The sequence below is a fragment of the Oryx dammah genome, unplaced genomic scaffold (genome assembly GCF_014754425.2).
Source record: "Oryx dammah isolate SB20612 unplaced genomic scaffold, SCBI_Odam_1.1 HiC_scaffold_17, whole genome shotgun sequence".
Taxonomy (NCBI): domain Eukaryota; kingdom Metazoa; phylum Chordata; class Mammalia; order Artiodactyla; family Bovidae; genus Oryx; species Oryx dammah.
In genome coordinates this window covers 44,871,443-44,890,602 of record NW_024070201.1, presented here as the reverse complement: position 1 = coordinate 44,890,602, position 19,160 = coordinate 44,871,443, and the positions used below count along the sequence as shown (strand labels likewise).

The window sequence follows — 19,160 nt, the reverse complement described above, 5'->3', positions numbered from 1 at the left end:
TAAGTCTGTTTATTCCTGATGCTGATGAGATTCAGATCACAGGTGAAGGAATGAGCTGTAGAAAAGGAGCTAGCGCTCACATCTTTTGTTACAGGAAAAGAAGGAACAGATAAGCCCCCGTGCAGTGATAACTGTACTTTCTGGGCAGGAAGTTGAGGGTGTGGTATTCTCTCTCGCATTTTCCCTCACCTACCATATTTTGTATGTTCTGGAGAAATTTTAGTGTTCCTTTGAAGTTTCCTCAAATTGACTCCTTTTTGCTTCTTTTAAAAAATTATTGTAGAACCTGTTTTGGTTGGATTCTATCGATAATGTAGAGTATCTCTACAGTGCCATTAAAGCAGACAAAAACAATCCTGAAACAGCTGATAACTCACCAATTACTATATGAGAAAGTCCTGATTTACCTTGTAATTTTGAGATAATTCACCTTCTGTTTAAGAAGTAAAATTTCCCTCTGTACATTTTTTTTTTCTTCCCCCATTCATCTTTTCCAGTCCCACTGGCAAGAGTAGCAAGTGGCATATGAAAGGCTGGAAAGGAGAGGAGGGCTTGAAGAAAGACCTAGGGTGAGTTCCAGGTGTATCACTTACTACCTCTGTCTCTTTAGGCAAATCACTGAAGAGGTAATGGGGAACTTGAACATAAGATTTAAATGATTAACTGGAGTTCCTGTGCTAAATGAGAAATTGAATAAGGCTCTTAAGATGGCTGATAAATAAGGAAAACACAGGGCTCAGAAGACTAAGATTTAATAGCATCTGAAGAACCATCATGGGAGTGAGGGGATGAAACTTCAGTTAACTAGAAAGTATTAGTTTAAGAGTTTAAAAGATTCTACAGAGTTTGAGTAGTTGTTGATGATAAAGTCTGAGTGAGAGCACTGGAGTGAAGTGCTGGGGTGGAATGAGGTTGTGAGAGTCGAGGTCAGGGATGGGTGAGAATGCTCTTTTGGAAGGGCTTTACCTTTGAACTCATCTATAATAATTTTGGTATTGAATAGATGTGAAAGGAGCTTGTGAGCTAGGGAACACAGATCATCAGGAGCTGGTACGGATGTATGATTAGAGTTGACCAGACAAGAAAAAGGTGATATATGCCACTTGCATGTCATGCTTTAAGAGTAATGGTGGAGGTACAATAATAACATTTTATAGTTTGAGATGTATATTGGGTGTTGGTAGGGGAGAGAGTGAATGAAGAAATTTGCCAGTACTTAGTAGGAGCCTGTTCTGAGCCAGGTGATACATGAACTCTACCTTATTTAATCCAGGCCATAGTCCTCTGAGATTGGTTCTGATGTCCTCGCTTTGCAGAAGAGTAATGAGAGATGGATTGCCTTCCTTGATTTCTTATAGCTCATAAGCATGGGGCTGGGAGCAACTCTGGGGAATGTGGAAGAAACACAATTAGACAAATGCTTTTATGATAGAAAATATATTACAGTGGACAGGAGGTTAGTACGGAGCCTGAAACAGTGGGCTTCAATAAGTTTGTTGAATTAGTCTGTGCTTTTAGAGGTATTTCATTCTCTAATCTTACTTTTCCACAGGTCCCAGTTATCCCATGTTCTTTGGATTATCTTTCCCCACTGAAGCTTGAATATTAATCCATAGACAAGATGACGCATTTGTCGTCTTCCTCCTTCTTTTCTGATTTTGGGCTGCTATTGTATTTGGAGGAGCTAAACAAAGAGGAATTAATTAGATTCAAGTCACTTCTAAAGAATGAGACCCTGGAACCAAGGTCCTGCAGGATACCCTGGTCTGAAGTGAAGAAGGCCAAGCGGAAGGATTTGGCTGACTTGATGAGCAAGTATTATCCAGGAGAGCAAGCCTGGGAGGTGGCTCTCAGTATCTTTGGCAAGATGAACCTGAGGGATCTGTGTGAGAGAGCAAAGGCAGAGATCAACTGTGAGTGATGTTGGAGATATACCTGGGGGTGGGGAGAAGGGGGTGCTTCCTGGAGCCCATTGATTCTGTGAAAGGGACTTGGGAATGAAGTCCAGGCCATTCTTTGGTTCACAAGTTCCATGGAGGTCAGGTATATAATGGGAGTTTGTTAGATCATTTGAGGAGCACTAAAAGGCTGAAGAGTTTTGAGTACTATTGTTCAGTATGGCTCCTTAGGATATGCGATGCTAAGTCACTTCAGTTGTGTCCAACTCTGTGCCACCCCATGGACTGTAGCCTGCCAGGATCCTTTGTCCATGGGGTTCTCCAGGCAAGAATTCTGGAGTGGGTTGCCATGCCCTTCTCCAGAGTATGGCTCCTTAATTGGCAGTAATTCATCCATTTTCAGTATTGTAAAGTAAAAAATAAAGAGCACACACACACAAAACCAAAACTAAACATGAAAAAAAAAAAAAAACAGAATGATTAGAAAGAATTGCCCCATCTAGTGTTCCTTTGCCTAAACTACAAATAAAGTAATTAGGCTGGCCTACATTTTAAGAATACTCAAATATGACCTTAAATCTTTGCTGAAATATGAGGAATGGGCAAAAAAAAAAAAAAAATTAAGGGACTTAAAAACTATTTTTTGTCATTCCTAGGTGTGAAATACTGTAGACATCTAAAATTCCTTACTCACATTTAATGCTTTACAGCTCCAAAATGTATATCCATTATTTCTTTTGAGGCTCACCACATCCCCATGAGGTCAGTACAGACAAGGAAACTTAGGCTTAGGCTAGACCACGTGCCTCAGAGTTACAGGGTGGGAGGCGTGGCAAGAAGCATCCTGCCTCAGTGTTCACACCGCGTCACTTTCCCGTCAGCTAAGCTGGTGGAATTTGCGGCTCTGTTGGCTCTAGTTTCTTAAATCCAGATGATCACAGAATTGAACCAGTGAGGAAAACTCTGGCCCCTGTGTGGCCGTCAGCAAATAATTGTTTTTGGTAAATCTCATGTTCCTTTTGGAACCTGTTGCAGGGACTGTCCAGACCATGAGACCAGAGGACACTGAGGCTGGAGAGGTACAGGGTGATCAGGAAGCAGCGCTGGGTAAGTAGGTGGGCTTTTTGTCCGATTTGGGAGGTTTGAGCTTTTGAAGCACGATGAGGGAAGATTATCTCTCAGGGGACTTCTGTTCAACTCTTGCTAATTTCTTACGATATACTACCTGCTCAGTGATTATCATGGAGAAGGTGATGGCACCCCAATCCAGTACTCTTGCCTGAAAAATCCCATGGACGGAGGAGCCTAGTAGGCTGCAGTTCATGGGGTCGCTGAGGGTTGGACATGACTGAGCGACTTCACTTTCACTTTTCACTTTCATGCATTGGAGAAGAAAATGGCAACCCACTCCAGTGTTCTTGCCTGGAGACTCCCAGGGACAGAGGAGCCTGGTGGGCTGTCGTCTGTGGGGTCACACAGAGTCGGACATGACTGAAGTGACTTAGCAGCAGCAGCAGTGATTATCTTTCAGAAAGAATTGACAAAACCAGCTCTCTGGACAAAATCAGACACAGGCCCATGTTAATTCAGAGTCTTTAGAAATGACCCTGTCACAGTTGATAGTCTGATGAACAAAGGTATCTTGATATCTTGTTTTATGGACTGAAGAGTTCATAAGAGTTCGTAAGAGTTAGCAGGGACAGTTTGGCTTGTTGCATCTCTTCTCTTCTGTTCAAAATGATACTGTAATTGAGTTCCAGGATGGTGACCAACTAATCTACATAAAATGTAACTTCTAGGGCTGGGTTTTCTTAGTCCTAATTCAATACCATTTCCAGTCCCCCTGCTTTGTTTTGAATTCTATGTTAGCTGAATCCCAATTTCTATAAATTGAAGTATAATACAGAGAAAATGGGACCATGTGAGAAGCGTTTGTTCTTAACTCAGCTATGCTGCTTTTTAATGGGCTACATGATTTCATTCAAGAAATAATTGAGAGCCTACTTTGTTCCAAGAACTGATAAATAAAAATTTCCTATTGTGTTAAATGATTCTGAAGATAAGTTCCTGCTTGGGCTGTGATTTCTGATACAATATAAGGAAGTTTATTTTTGTGGTATAATGAGCTGTAAATTTAGGAAACCAAGATTCTACCTCGATAGAAATTTACTTTGTAAAATTTGGAAGATAAAGTATTACAAAGAAAGTAGATTATCCTTGTAACTCTGATTTTTAAGAAGTGCAGCAGTGTCTGACTTCTAATAACATACCTTCCCCTGAGGGAGAAATAAGGATAATTTAGTGGGATCTGAACTTTGTTAGATGTTTGTACTGAAGGCCTTAGTAGAACAAAGAAAAGAATGATATACTTTAAAAAATTAAAGTAATTCCAGCTTGAGATATGTGCTGTGAATGAAAAATATACTATGTTCTGAGAGAATGTATGGAGAAAGGAATCCCATTAGTATTCAGATTGTGATTGCATTGAATCTGTAGGTTGCTTTGGGTGATATGGTCATCTTCACTTTCTGGAGAGTTTTTATTCTAAATGGATATGAATTTTGTCAGACGCTTTTTTGGCATCTATTTAAATGATTGTATGATTTTTGTTATTTGTTTATGCAGTCTCACACTTATTAATTTGCAGATACTGAACTTTCCTTGGGGATAAATCCCATTTGATCATGGTGTATGATCCTTTTAATGTGTTGTTGAATTTGGATTGCTAGTGTTTTGTTGAGGGTTTTTACATCAATGTTCAATGGTGATATTGGCCTGTAATTTTCTGTGGGATCTTTGTCTGATTTTGGTATCAAGGTTATGGTGGCCTCATAGAATGAATTTGGAAACATTACTTCCTCTGAAATTTTTTGGAATTGTTTCAGAAGGGTAGATTTTAAGTCTTCTCTAAATGTCTGATAGAAGTCACCTGTGAAGCCATGGTCCTAGACCTTTGTTCTGACCCACAGTTTCAATTTCAGTACTTGTGATTGGTCTGTTCATATTTTTTATTTATTCCTGGTTCAATCTTGGGAGATTGTATCTTTCTAAGAATTTGTCCATTTCTTCCAGGTTGTCTACTTTATTGGTATATACTTCCTTGTGGTAGTCTCTTTTTACCCTTTCTATTTCTGTGGTATCCCTTGTAATTTCTTTATTTCTAATTTTATTGATTTGAGCCTGCTCCCTTTTTTTCTTGGCATGTCTGTCTAAATGTTTATCAATTTTGTGTATCTTTTCAAAGAACCAGCTTTTAGTTTCATTGATCTTTGCTATAGTCTTCTTTATCTCTGTTTCATTTATTTCTGCTCTAATCTTTATGATTTATTTCCTTCTTCTATTTTTAGGTTTGTTTGTTCTTCTTTCTCTAGTTTTAGGTGTTATGTTGTTTATTTGTGATTTTTCTTGTTTCTTGAGGTAAGATTTTATTGCTATCAACTTCTTAGAACTGCTTTTGCTGTATCCCATAGGATTTGGATCATTGTAGTTTCATTTTCATTTATCTCTAGGTATTTTCTGATTTCCTCTTTGATTTCTTCAGTGATCCATTGGTTGTTTAGTAGCATATTGTCTAGCCTCCTTGTGTTTGTGTCTGTTTCTAGGTATTAGGTAGGTCTGTCCTGCGAGGCCCAGCAGCACACTTCCCCTGGGTCAGCAGAGCCATGTGGTCTGGGGGTGGCCCCTGTGCAGGCCCCATGGGCCCTTCTGTTGTGGCAGGGCTGGCTACTGTGGACGCACTGGTAGGCATGGCTGGCCCCTGGTCCAGTTGGATGCTAGGCCCTGCCTCGTGCAGAAGCTACTGACTGCTGGTGGAACTGATCTCAGAGGAGCTGGCTGCATGACCTGGGGACTCCTTGTCCTAGTGCTGTCCCACGGGTGAGGGGGGCTGGGTTGTGGCTGGCTTCAAGCCCAGGTTTGCCAGAACTGATGTTGACCTGCCATTGGGAGGGGTTGGGGCATGTTGTGACTGGTTGCACGGTCTGGGATGACCTGGTGGTGGGTAGGACCAGATCACAAGTGCCTGGCTTTGGGAATACAGGGGGGCCAGGACTGGCTGGTCTGTTGTTGGGTGGAGCCAGATCCCGATGTGACCAGCTGTGGAGCTCTGGGGGTTCCAGGGCTGGTGCTGACCCACTGATGGGCAGATCCAGGTTTGGCTATGGCCTGGGGGTCCTACAGGTGGTAGATGAGACCAGATTCCAGGGCCATTGCTGGCCCCCTCCCTGGTGGCTGGGGCTGGATTCCGGGGAAGCTGACTGAGGAGCCCAAGATATCTTGGAGCTGGTGTTTCCCTGCTGGTAGGTAGGGCCCCAGGGACTAGTGCTGACTAGCTGGTGGACATGGCTGGGTCCTGCTGCTAATAAACTAAGGGAAGGATTCCAAAATGGCTCTTGCCAGCACCTGTGTTTTCCTGGTAAAATCAGCTCCCAAAGTGGCTGCTGTCAGTGTAGTGAGGGTAAGTCCCAGGTGCCTTCTGCCTCCCTGGGAGGCTCTCCAAGATCAGCTACTTACTCAAGTTCCTTTCATAGTATTGCTTCTACTCTGGGTCTCAACATGTGAGATTTTGTGTGTGCCCTTTAAGAGCAGAGTCTGTTTCTCACAGCCTTCCAGGCTTTCCTGAAAGTAAGCCCTGCTGTCTTCAAAGCCAAATGTTCCATGGGCTCATCTTCCTAGGGCAGGACCCCAGGGCTGAGAAGCTCAGTGTGGGGCTCAACCCTCCTGCTCCTTGAGAAACATGTTTGCAACTGTTCATGCCCATTAATGTTTTATCTGTATAAAGCAGATTACTTTGATCTATAGTTCAGATCTGTCTTCAGATCCTGTCTGGCTGTTATTGTTAATTGTTGCCTATGTTCTCTTTTTATCTGGAGAATGGCTCTGTTCTCCATACATACCTTTTTTTTTTTTTTCTCTATAGAAGTACAAAGAAGAAAAAATACTTCTGGAATGAACCTAATTTTTATTTTCCATCATAGATTTCTGCATTGTCAATTCTCTTTTTCCCACAATTGATAATGTGCGTTTTAAACCCACAGGAATATTTGTTTTATTTACATTCTTTTCTCATCTAAACCAGCTGTGCTTTGATTTCAGCCTGTATCACTCCTACTCTAGTCCAATATTCTTAACATTGCAAATCATAGAATTAGTTTTGATCATGTGTATCTTTTTTTTTTTCAATCTCCCTTCTAACTGACTTAGGTGATGGAACAGAATACAGAATTCAAATAAGGGAAAATTTTCGCATCATGTTAGATAAGAACCATTTGCTTGGGAAATCTGAAGATTTCTGTCATGAAATTGCTCAGGAAGGCCGAGAACTGTTGGAACGTTTGTTTGACGAAGATGTTGGAACCGAAGAGCAGCCACAGACGGTGGTCCTTCAAGGGGCTGCTGGAATAGGCAAAACAACGTTGGTGAGAATGATGATGTTAGATTGGGCACAGGGCAACCTCTACCAGCAGAAATTTACCTATGTTTTTTATCTCAATGCAAGAGAAATTAACCAGTTGAGAGAGAGAAGCTTTGTTCAGTTGCTGTCAAAGGACTGGCCCAGCACAGAAGGTCCCATTGAAAGGATTATGTCCCAGCCAAGTCGTCTCCTTTTTATTATTGACAGTTTTGATGAATTGAACTTTGCCTTTGAGGAGCCTGAGTTTGTGCTGTGCGCAGACTGGACCCAAGTGCATCCTGTGTCCTTCCTCATGAGTAGTTTGCTGAGAAAAGTGATGCTCCCTGAGTCGTCCTTGTTGGTGACGACAAAACTCACAGCTTGGAGGAAACTAAAGCCTTTGTTGAAGAATCAGCATTCTATACAGTTACTAGGTATGTCTGAGGATGCAAGACAGGAATATATTTACCAGTTTTTTGAAGACCAGAGTTGGGCCTTGCAAGTATTCAGTTCCCTAAGAAACAATGTGATGCTTTTTAACATGTGCAAAGTCCCTGCAGTATGCTGGATCGTTTGTAATTGTCTGGAGCAGCAAATGGAAAAGGGTGGTGATATCACGCTGACTTGCAAGACAACCACTTCTCTGTTTGCCTGCTGTATCTCCAGCTTGTTGACACAAGTAGATAGAAGCTTTCCTGGTCTACCCAGCCAAACCCAACTGAGGAGCCTGTGCCACTTGGCTGCCAAAGGAGTATGGACTATGACATATGTATTTTACAAGGAAAATCTCAGAAGACATGGGTTAGTGAAATCTGATGTTTCAATTTTCCTAGACACAAATATTCTTCAGAAGGACACAGTGTATGAAAACTGCTATGTGTTCACCCACCTACACATTCAGGAGTTTTTTGCAGCAATGTTCTATGTGTTGCAAGGCAGTTGGGACACCAGGGATGATTCCCTTCAGTCTTTTGAAAATTTGGAGCTGGTGCTTGAAAGCAGCAGTTATAAAGACCCCCATTTGCTACAGATGAAATGCTTTTTGTTTGGCCTTTTGAATGAAGATCAAATGAAACAACTGGAGGAAACTTTTAACTGTACAATGTCCCTGGAGGTGAAATGGACGATACTTCAGTGGATGGAAACGCTGGGAAACAGTGAACAGCTTCCATCACACCTGGTTTTTCTGGAGTTGTTTTTCCATTTGTATGAGACTCAAGATGAAGTATTTGTAAGCCAGGCAATGAGATATTTCCAAAAGGTTGTCATTAATATTTGTGAGGAAATCCATTTGCTTTTGTCTTCATTCTGCCTGAAGCACTGTCAGTGTTTACGGACCATGAAGCTGATGGTAACTGAGGTATTTGAAAAGAAGATGTTAAACTCAAGCTTCCCACCTGAAACTTGGTAAGTGGGTTAGGTCAGTTCCCTGGAAGTGCTCTGCAAGGGAGAGGACGTAGGTGTTGTCAGAGGGAGGGGAGGAGTTGTTTAACTGAGGTCCCAGAGCCAGGATAACCTTTCAGAATTGTCCCACTTTGAGACAAGGAGGCCAGGCACTGAAACCCCCTCTTGACCAGTCACAGCTACTGGTCAAAAATGTGCCTGCAGTTGCTGTCTTGGCCTGAGGGCAATCCCCAGAGAAGCACTTGGCTGAGAGCTTCCAGCAACTAGGGAATGAATGTTTCAGTTCTCAAGGAGGGAGGCAGCACAGTGCTAACTTCCATCCACTATAATATATTCTTTTTAAAAAATAGAGACCAGGAATTTCTTGCTGAACCCAGAGTACATAGCTCATTTGTCTGGGCTGTTTCACTTTACTGACCTCACTCACCTTCCCTATTACCTTGATATAGTTTGGCCTTTGCATGAAAGATTTAGCCCTTTAACACCATAAATAGTGAGATAAAAAGTAGGTGCTGAAGGAATGTTTTGAAAGACTAAATGCACCTTCAGCATTTCATGCATATTATTTTACCCTCTCTCCTTTCTCAAATTACTTTTTCTAACTCTCTTGAACTATGGTATCAGTTCCAAATTTAATTGATTAAGGGCTTGGGGCTTCCCTGATGGCTCAGATGGTAAAGCGTCTGCTTGCATTGCAGGAGACCTGGGTTCGATCCCTGGGTCAGGAAGATCCCCTGGAGAAGGAAATGGCAACCCACTCCAGTATTCTTGCCTGGAAAATCCCATGGACAGAGAATCCTGGTAGGCTACAGTCCATGGGGTCGCAAAGAGTCGGACACGACTGAGCGACTTCACTTCATGTGGCACACAGCTATATAATCACAGAATATTTAACATGTTATCCAAGCTAATGCTGGTCAAAACCATATCTCAATTTATTTTTAAGATTATAAAACTGAGATTCAGAGAAGTTCACCCAGAAAGTTAGTTATCAATTATTGATTCAAGCACAGATCAAATAATAGCTAACATTTGCTTAACACACCCAATATCCCTCTAAGTACCAGCTCATTTAGTCTCCAATAATCCTACATAGATGCTGTTATTTCCATTTTACTTATAAAAAACTGAGGTACCAAGAAGGAACATAACTTGATTGAGGTTACACATCTGATTATAGGTATTTGGTTTTCCAACTTTACCCAAGTTTTCTCATTGCCATTACATGCAAATGTATTCCTCTTATAAGAACATGCATTTCATTTCTGTTGGAACTGTGGGAGTATGAATTGTAGGCTGGGATGCTATGACCTTTCCTGTCCTTAGGGAGTTGTGGGTAATCACCTGCAGTCAGTTTTCTTAATTCTGACTTCATAGTTCTACTTATAGAAGACATGATTGAACCCAGAACATTAGAATGTATTTTATGCCTAATAAAAGTATTAGGAAGGAATTCTAGCAACTGTATTGCTAGTCTTTGTGCTACTTTCCCCTCATCTATGTTATCAGTTCAGTTCAGTTCAGTCGCTCAGTCTTGTCCGACTCTTTGCGACCCCATGAATTGCAGCATGCCAGGCCTCCCTGTCCATCACCATCTCCCGGAGTTCACTCAGACTCACGTCCATCGAGTCCGTGATGCCATCCAGCCATCTCATCTTCGGTCATCCCCTTCTCCTCCTGTCCCCAATCCCTCCCAGCATCAGAGTTTTTTCCCAATGAGTGAACTCTTCGCATGAGGTGGCCAAAGTACTAGAGTTTCAGCTTTAGCATCATTCCTTCCAAAGAAATCCCAGGGTTGATCTCCTTCAGAATTGACTGGTTGGATCTCCTTGCAGTCCAAGGGACTCTCAAGAGTCTTCTCCAACACCACAGTTCAAAAGCATCAATTCTTCGGCACTCAGCCTTCTTCACAGTCCAACTCTCACATCCATACATGACCACAGGAAAAACCATAGCCTTGACTAGACGGACCTTAGTCGGCAAAGTAATGTCTCTGCTTTTCAATATGCTATCTAGGTTGGTCATAACTTTTCTTCAAAGGAGTAAGTGTTTTTAATTTCATGGCTGCAGCCACCATCTGCAGTGATTCTGGAGCCCCCAAAAATCAAGTCTGACACTGTTTCCACTGTTTCCCCATCTATTTGCCATGAAGTGATGGGACCAGATGCCATGATCTTTGTTTTCTGAATGTTGAGCTTTAGGCCAACTTTTTCGCTCTCCTCTTTCACTTTCATCATCCTCTTTACTTTCTGCCATAAGGGTGGTGTCATCTGCATATCTGAAGTTCTTGATATTTCTCCCAGCAATCTTGATTCCAGCTTGTGTTTCTTCCAGCCCAGCGTTTCTCATGATGTACTCTGCATATAGTTAAATAAGCAGGGTGACAATATACAGCCTTGATGTACTCCTTTTCCTATTTGGAACCAGTCTGTTGTTCCATGCCCAGTTCTAACTGTTGCTTCCTGACCTGCATATAGGTTTCTCAAGAGGCAGGTTAGGTGGTCTGGTATTCCCATGTCTTTCAGGATTTTCCACAGTTTATTGTGATCCACACAGTCAAAGGCTTAGGCATAATCAATAAAGCAGAAATAGATGTTTTTCTGGAACTCTCTTGCTTTTTCCATGATCCATCTATGTTATAGTGTTATCTAATTCTAGAGTTGCCATTGTTGTGAAAATAAGAGACCGAGAATCCCATGTTTTTTTTTAAAGAGACATTATAGGTGACCTCAGCCTATTTTATGACATAACTACATTGTAAACCTCACAAGAGCGGGATCTCTTGTTCACCATTTTATACATAGTATGCAGTAAGCACTTGAATGTCTGAATGAATGATTTACCACCTCAATCTCAAATTTAAGTTTTCTCAAATTTAAGACCCTGAGTGATGTAGAGACCACCCCTCTGCAATGTCATTCATCCCCAATTTAAGCAAGGCATGGGGGAACCAATATTTATTGAGTAGTGAAATGGATCACTATATTGCCATTTCAAACTACACATAAGAATTATTTTGAATTAAAGGCATCTGAGTTCCCAAAATTCCTTATTTGCCTAAAAGCAGAGCCTTCCAAAAGATCTCAGCTTTTTAAATTAGCTGTCATAAATCCCCTCCCCAGAGTAACTCTGATCTTGTCTTTGTGAAGGCAGCAGTTGGCACCACACTCAGACATTATTATCACCATCATATCTTCAGTCTGTCCTCCGAGGGGCCTGTTTACCTTACCAAAAAGCCATCTGTTTTCCTATAAGTGCCCTTTCTCCCTCTGCCTTTCCTCTAGTAATTGATGTATATAGACGCCAAATTCCAGCCACTCCTTTGAGTTATTCATAACTGAGTAACAAAGGTCACTTGTTTTCACTCAGTACCATCTTCTGAGAGTTGCCTGAGCTGAAACTGATTTTTTGGTCTTTTCTTTTTCTAATCATTTAGGCAAAGGGCTGGCAGTCGCATTTTTCATTGGTGGCAAGACCTCTGTTCTGTGCTTCATACAAATGAACACTTGAGAGAAGTGATCTTGTGTCACAGCAACCTTGATGAATTCGCAATGAAGATTTTTAATCAAGAACTAAGGCACCCAAACTGTAAACTACAAAAACTACTGTAAGTCTGGCATGAGAAAATGGAGTTATTCTACTCTCTTTCTTTATCCCACCTCCCACTCCTACTTATTAGGGGGAACTAGTAAGTAGTAAACAGCGGAGAAGGCAATGGCACTCCACTCCAGTACTCTTGCCTGGAAAATCCCATGGACGGAGGAGCCTGGTGGCTGCAGTCCATGGGGTCGCTAAGAGTCAGACATGACTGAGCGACTTCACTTTCACTTTTTACTTCATGCATTGGAGAAGGACATGGCAACCCACTCCAGTGTTCTTGCCTGGAGAATCCCAGGGATGGGGGAGCCTGGTGGGCTGCCGTCTATGGGGTCGCATAGAGTCGGACACGACTGAAGCGACTTAGCAGCAGCAGCAGTAGTAAACAGAAATTAAAATCTACTGCATAAAATACTCTTAAGAACACCAACTAAGGAAATGTCTGGAGTTGTGGGAGCATAAGGAACTTTTTCTGGGGAAAACTGCACAGAGTATAGAAGTGGTTGACCTGGTTTTTGAGGCTTGATTAGGAATTTTCTAGATAAAGAGGAACATAGAACTAAGGCATTCTACTCAGGTCAACAAAGCATTTTCAAAGATAAGTTCTGTATTTTCCCCACTCAATACAATGCACAGATGTTAAGTGTTTAGTTCATTAGGTTTTGACAGTTGCATACACCTTTGTAACAAATACCCAAAACAAAGTAGAGAATAATTTCCTCACCTCATAAAGTTTCCATGTAGTCTTTTCTCTATTTATGTCTCTCACTCTGTCCCATCCTAAAGGCAACCACTGTCTGACCTCTGTGACTGTATATTAGCTTTGTCTGTTCTTGGAACTCATTTAGATTGATTCATGTGTTCATCTTATTTTGCTCAACAAAAGGTTTTTTGAAATTCATGTTATTGCATGTTTCAATCATTCATTTCTTTTAATTACTGATTAGCATTCCCTTGTAATGATATACTCTAACTTGCTTACTCATTTTCTTGTTAATGGATCTCTGGATTATTTCCAGTTTATGGCTGTTATGAATAAGGCTTCTATGAATATTTTGTACCAACCTTTTTTATGACATGTTCTTATCTCTTGGGCTAATACCTAAGGATGAAATTGTTAGCTCATAGATGTATATTTAACTTTTTAAAAAATTCCCAAACAGTTCTTCAAAGTGGTTATACCATTTTATAATCTTCCCTGCATTGTATATACGTTCCAACTGCTCCTCATCCTTGCCAACATTTGCTATTTCCTTTTCAAAATTTTTATATCTTCATTTTATTTTAGATACCCTACCACGTTTTTACATTTGCTTGTTCACATCTCTCTCTTGTCTGTTGGCTCCACCAGGAGCTGGAACCGATCCTGTTTTTCTCTGTATTCAATGCCCATCAGTGTGCCGAATGCCTGATGGTGCTCAGTAATATGTAGTGAATGCTGAACAAATAATTGAGACTTGTTGTTTCCATTAGCACTGGAGATGAATGTTCTTTTTTCAGGAAACAGGCTTCCCTTTAAATATTTCCCTTAGAATCTCAAGCAAGTAGATGAAGTCTGGTCTTGCATATATTTATAAATGTTGACATTTGCCCATATGTGATAATGAAGTAGTTAAGTCCTTTTCACTTACCTGCCTTCATCTCCCCCACAGTGACCCTTCACTGGATGCCACCAACTCAGTTCTCAACAACAGCTAATACTGGGGCTTCCCAGTTGGCGCCAGTGGTAAAGAACCTGCCTACCAATGCAGGAGATATAAGAGACATGGGTTTGATCCCTGGGTCTGGAAGATCCCCTGGAAGAGGGCATGGCAACCCATTCCAGTATTCTTGCCTGGAGAATCCCGTGGACAGAGGAGCCTGCTGGGCTACAGTCCAAGGGGGTGGCAAAGAGTTAGACACAACCGAGGCAGCACAGCATGCAGTGTCTTCTGTGGGGTTAAATGGCTCCCTCTTTTAGAATGTGAGAGTCTTTTATGGGGGATAACACCATGAAGACGGCTCTCAGTCTTTCTTACCTCAGTGTCACCTTACTTCCTCAAATCCCGCTTCCCTGGTAAGGGGATTGTACTTTCAACTTACGTTTAGTGAGGGCATTAGGCACCTTTACTATATGATGAAACCTAGCACTCTAAATGGGTATAAAGCTTTATTGTTTTGGTGAGCTTGGCTGGATGGGGGGTGAGGGTGAAGGGTGAGTAATCTGCAAAAGTGAAGGGAGATGATATCACAGAGGTTTCTGAATGGTTTGAAGTATGACTAGACTGGGCATTTGGGGCCAGCAGTGGCACTGGAGGACCCAGTCGTAAGTCTCTGACAAAGTTAGGAGATGGAAATTTAAAAATTGGCTGATTTAACTTACCTCATATTTTGCTTTCTGCTGTCTCTCTCTCTACCTAACAAAGCCCATGAGATGATAGGAAATATTTGGAAAAAATGTGTTTTGCTAATTATGCATATCAAATAGTTATTATTAACTGTGAACTCACGTTGGCTTACTTAAAGGATTAATGTTGTGAATTAATGTTGTAATACAGTATTTGGAATAGCCCCAATAATATTTGGTCATTGTTCCTGAGACTAAAGAGTTAAACAAAAAACAAAAAAAAAAACCTCTTCTGCTTTCCTTATGTTACACCTTCTTTTCCTTCAAGGTTGAAAAAAAAATTGAGAGTATTGGTTGTCAGGATACAATGGACATCTAAGTCATAACCCAGTCTTTTTCCTAGGCAGCATGCTGAATCCTGAGTGTATGATCTTGACCTGGAATATGAGAAACCTAGTGTCAGATAGGAGATGGCAGAAATAGTTAGACAGTGTCTAAGAGCTGGGCTTGAAAAGAAAAGGATGTTGTAATCAGGGACAGAGATGATGTTGTAATCTCTCCTGTGTATTTTTTCTTCTGAAGGTTGAGATTTACTTCTTTCCCTGACGTTTGTCAGGGTATCTCTGGTTCTTTGACTCACAATCAGAATCTGATACATCTTGACCTGAAAGGGAGTGATATAGGGTATGATGGAGTAAAGTCATTATGTGAAGCCTTGAAACATCCAGACTGTAAACTACAGAATCTAAGGTAAGTCATGATATGTGTGTGTGTGTTTATAATTGAGACTTTTGTCTGTCCAAATAGACTCTTACAGCCTGGACTTGCTATTCTTTAGGCTAACTTAAATTTACTTTCCTGGTATGAAATAGCAGGGATTCAGGCTTCTTTCCTCCCGACAGGACCTACAACTTCTCCCACCTCCCCCACTGAAGAACTCCATTGTATAGTTCTCTGTGTCTCCATCTTCTAAGTCTGGGGGAAAAAATGGGAGCAGACCCAGAATTTGTTAGTTTTTCATACTTAAATGCAGGCATACTCACTGTATCTTTGACCTCTCACAGAAAAGAATGCACCAACAGTGGGTGAGGTGTGCAATGCTGTGGTGGACTAAATTTTTTTAACTTAATTTTGGATAATGAATCCCCTTACCTTATAATTGCAATACAGTGACCAGGTCAGAAAGTTGGGGAAGATCAGTATAGCAGCTGTCAAGGTACTTGCTAGCTTTCACACACTACTGACAGGCCTGACTTTCTTTACAAAAGTGAGAAGGTTAGCAATCATACTTGGTCTCCACATTGTGTAACAGATTTCAAGAAAGATCTTATTTTCCAAGGAAAGGCACTTAAATCAACTTCTCACAAAATAAAAACAACCAAAAAGGAAAAACAAAAAATCATTACAGTAAGTTTTACCTTAGAAGTTTTTGAAATCCTTAGGTTCAGTTCAGAGGAGCAAGACTGAACCTTGATACAGGAAGGGCCAAGGTAAGGCTGTATTTGTGGGGAGCAAATTATAATCTCTATGTGGACAAAAACAAGTGAAATCTGAAACAAGACCTTCTTTTTGACAATAGGCAAAAATATCATTGGGATTTTTAAAAGTCTCATCAGTTTTTGCGGGATGAAATTCACAGGATATCTGCAAAGTTTTTGGTTAATTCTTGATCATGTGTAGAGTTCAGTTGTCAGCAGGCCAGCCTAGGGTATTGGTTTTACCAACTACAAGGACATTTTAGGTCACTTTGAGGAAATTTCTCCTCTATCCAAGCATAAAACATGTTAGCAGCAAAGAGTTGTTAAATAGAGGGAAAGATGTTTTCTTGTAGTGGGAGCCATGGATCCAAGAAAAATGCCCTGGCACTTGACAGATCAGCAGGACGTGATAAGATCCCTTTCATCAGCTGAGATCTAAATAAGGCATTCCACTGATGAACCTTGGTGTAGGCCCGATTACTAGACTTTCAAATAGGAAACCATTTCTCCGAGTCAACTATTATAGGGCTGTTGCACCAGTGCATAGAATGTTTAGAGGCAGAAGTCATCAGAGCTTTGCATATTGTCGAACACTATATTCTGTAGGACTGGATGTTCTCTCAGCGTGGGTGGCCATTGGGGAGTAATCAGCCTCATAAACATTCCATATAAATGTTCCTAGGAAAACCTCCAGTTCTGTGTTTGCTTTAGGCCTCCTGTTATGAGAGTTAGAAACAGCTTGAGTGGCCACGATTGTCTAGTTTAGGCATAGATCATGCTGAGATTAACATTTAGAATTGCATTTTGATGTTTTATTCTCCCTGCTGAATGTATATGATGTGGGCAGCGAAACTGTTGATAAATTAGTGGGTCTTTGCCAGTTTGTTTCACCAAATATGATATATGATCCCTAATTGCTACAGGGACTTAGCAAATTTAGAAATAGTGTTTTAAAATGATTTAAATTGTAAAGACTCATATCAGCCCTTGCAAATGAACATATTGGAAAGGTACACACAATCACTAATTTTCATGTGAATATTTCACTCTGATATTTACCAAAGGTTTTCCCCCACAAGAGGAGAAAGATCTTGTCTCCCTGTCTTAATAACTTCTTCCACATTGTGATAACAGGGTAGCTCTTAAAATGTGTTGAACACATGGGAACGGGGATCTTGGACATGCATTTACTGCCTAATTGTGCCCAGAATCCTGTCTTAGTTTGCCTGTACTCTGCTGTTGTGGTTACAAGCAAGGTGAGGGAGCAATCATTGGTTCCACCAAACAGCCACCTGAAGAATGCCAAAATGGTATAAATGCAAAACACCCCTTAGATCCTCAAAGGTTTTGAGTTAGAGGACTAACATTCTAGAAAGGGAGCATCTAAAATGGTTGCTAGAAGAAACTGACTAGTTGCCAGTTATAAACAGAAGGTACTTGAGAATGTCAAATATCCACAGTCTTGGCTCTATTATTAAGTGGAATAGAATACTTTATAATATTAATAGGTAGAGTGCATATGGTCCAGTAGAAATGTTTGCTTTTCCAGGATTGAGGAACTTGCAGTTTATTACAATTGTATACAGTCCTTAAGAGCTCAAAGCATAATGAGTCATGATAAACATGCACAGACTTTGGCAAAGTGAGGGTATACACTTTGAAACTAGAAGTTCTGCCATCTGCATAGGTGATACAGCAGGCAGAGACTTGACAACTGAACTACCAATCCTCTCTTCTCTATTACAAAAATCTTTCATTCATCAGTTTTAATAAACCTTCATATGTTTATTTATACAGCTTCATAATCACCCCAAATAAGGTTTAAATGAAGTATCATTTAAACATTTAAGCCCTAACTTTAAAAATGCAAATAATATGGGACATAAGACAATTCATTGATTTGGGGGAATTATTTGATCTATAAGGGAACTGTAAGATTTTGCTACCATAATTTGAGTAATATGAACAAGAAATGGTAACAGATTATTGTAAGAATGTAATTTATTTTCTGTCTTTGAAGTTTAACTTCTGTATATGTGTTTAGATAAGCACACATTACTAATTCTTAAAATGTTACATTACTCTGAGCCTCCAAAATCAATGAGTAGGTTTAGAAAATATATTTGACATTAAGGATAGTATAATCACTGTTGCTAACTACAAATTTAGCAAAACAGTTTTATATCTCAAAGCTTAACCCAGATATCATGACGTTTATAATATTATCTGATTCTAAGATTTATAAAATTATAATTTTATAAAGATGTCATTTATTTAACTCATTTAAATTATACACACAGATTTACATTTATATTCTTTTAAATATTAGCATAATCTATAAGAGAACTGTAAGATATTTAAGTTCTTTAATTTAGATTTATTGTTAAAGAAATGGAAAACCTTATGTGATCTAAAAAACCATGTGAATTTTTATTTCTCACTTTCGTAAAATTAGGGAGAAGTCCCATAGACATTTTAAGTCTCAAATTTTGGACCAAATTAACTTATCCCATGATTTACCTTACTTGTGGCTCAGACGGTAAAGCATCTGTCTACAATGTGGGAGACCTGGGTTCAATCCCTGGGTTGGGAAGATTCCCTGGAGAAGGAAATGGCAACCCACTCCAGTACTCTTGCCTGGAAAATCCCATGCTTGGAGGAGGCTGGTGCAGGCTACTGTCCATGGGGTCGCAAAGAGTTGGACACGACTGAGCGACTTCACTTTCTTTCACTTTAGAACAGGCCCATGAAGCCTATCCCACTAATGTAAAGGCCCTTTCTCTTGTGAGCATCATTTCCTTGGCACCTGTGGTACATTCAGCCCCTATGTGGGTAACAGACAACTTCTGCAACCATTCTGCTTTGGCAACAACTCCATTCTGCTTATCTCAATTTCTAGTTCATATCAGAAAACTCATCTCACACTCAGCAACAAAAAGAAATAACCTGCAAATTAAACACACATTTTTAGAAAAGAAAAATACACTCAGACAGCTGTTCTGAGCTCCCCAAGAGTTCATGCTCTAGGACAGCAGGTCCTTCTCACTGAGGAATGCTGGCTTTCT

The 19,160-nt window shown here is 40.5% G+C and overlaps 1 protein-coding gene across 1 annotated transcript in view; it reads left to right on the top strand.

The window, feature by feature from the left end:
* Positions 1–1,621: 1,621 nt before the first annotated feature.
* NLRP14 (NLR family pyrin domain containing 14) overlaps positions 1,622–19,160 on the top strand; it is a 36,810-nt gene continuing 19,271 nt past the window's right edge. The window contains exons 1-5 of the mRNA XM_040258479.1: positions 1,622–1,913; positions 2,934–3,005; positions 7,101–8,697; positions 12,137–12,301; positions 15,200–15,367. Coding sequence (XP_040114413.1) covers positions 1,622–1,913; positions 2,934–3,005; positions 7,101–8,697; positions 12,137–12,301; positions 15,200–15,367 — 2,294 coding nt within the window. The remainder of the gene's footprint in view (positions 1,914–2,933; positions 3,006–7,100; positions 8,698–12,136; positions 12,302–15,199; positions 15,368–19,160) is intronic.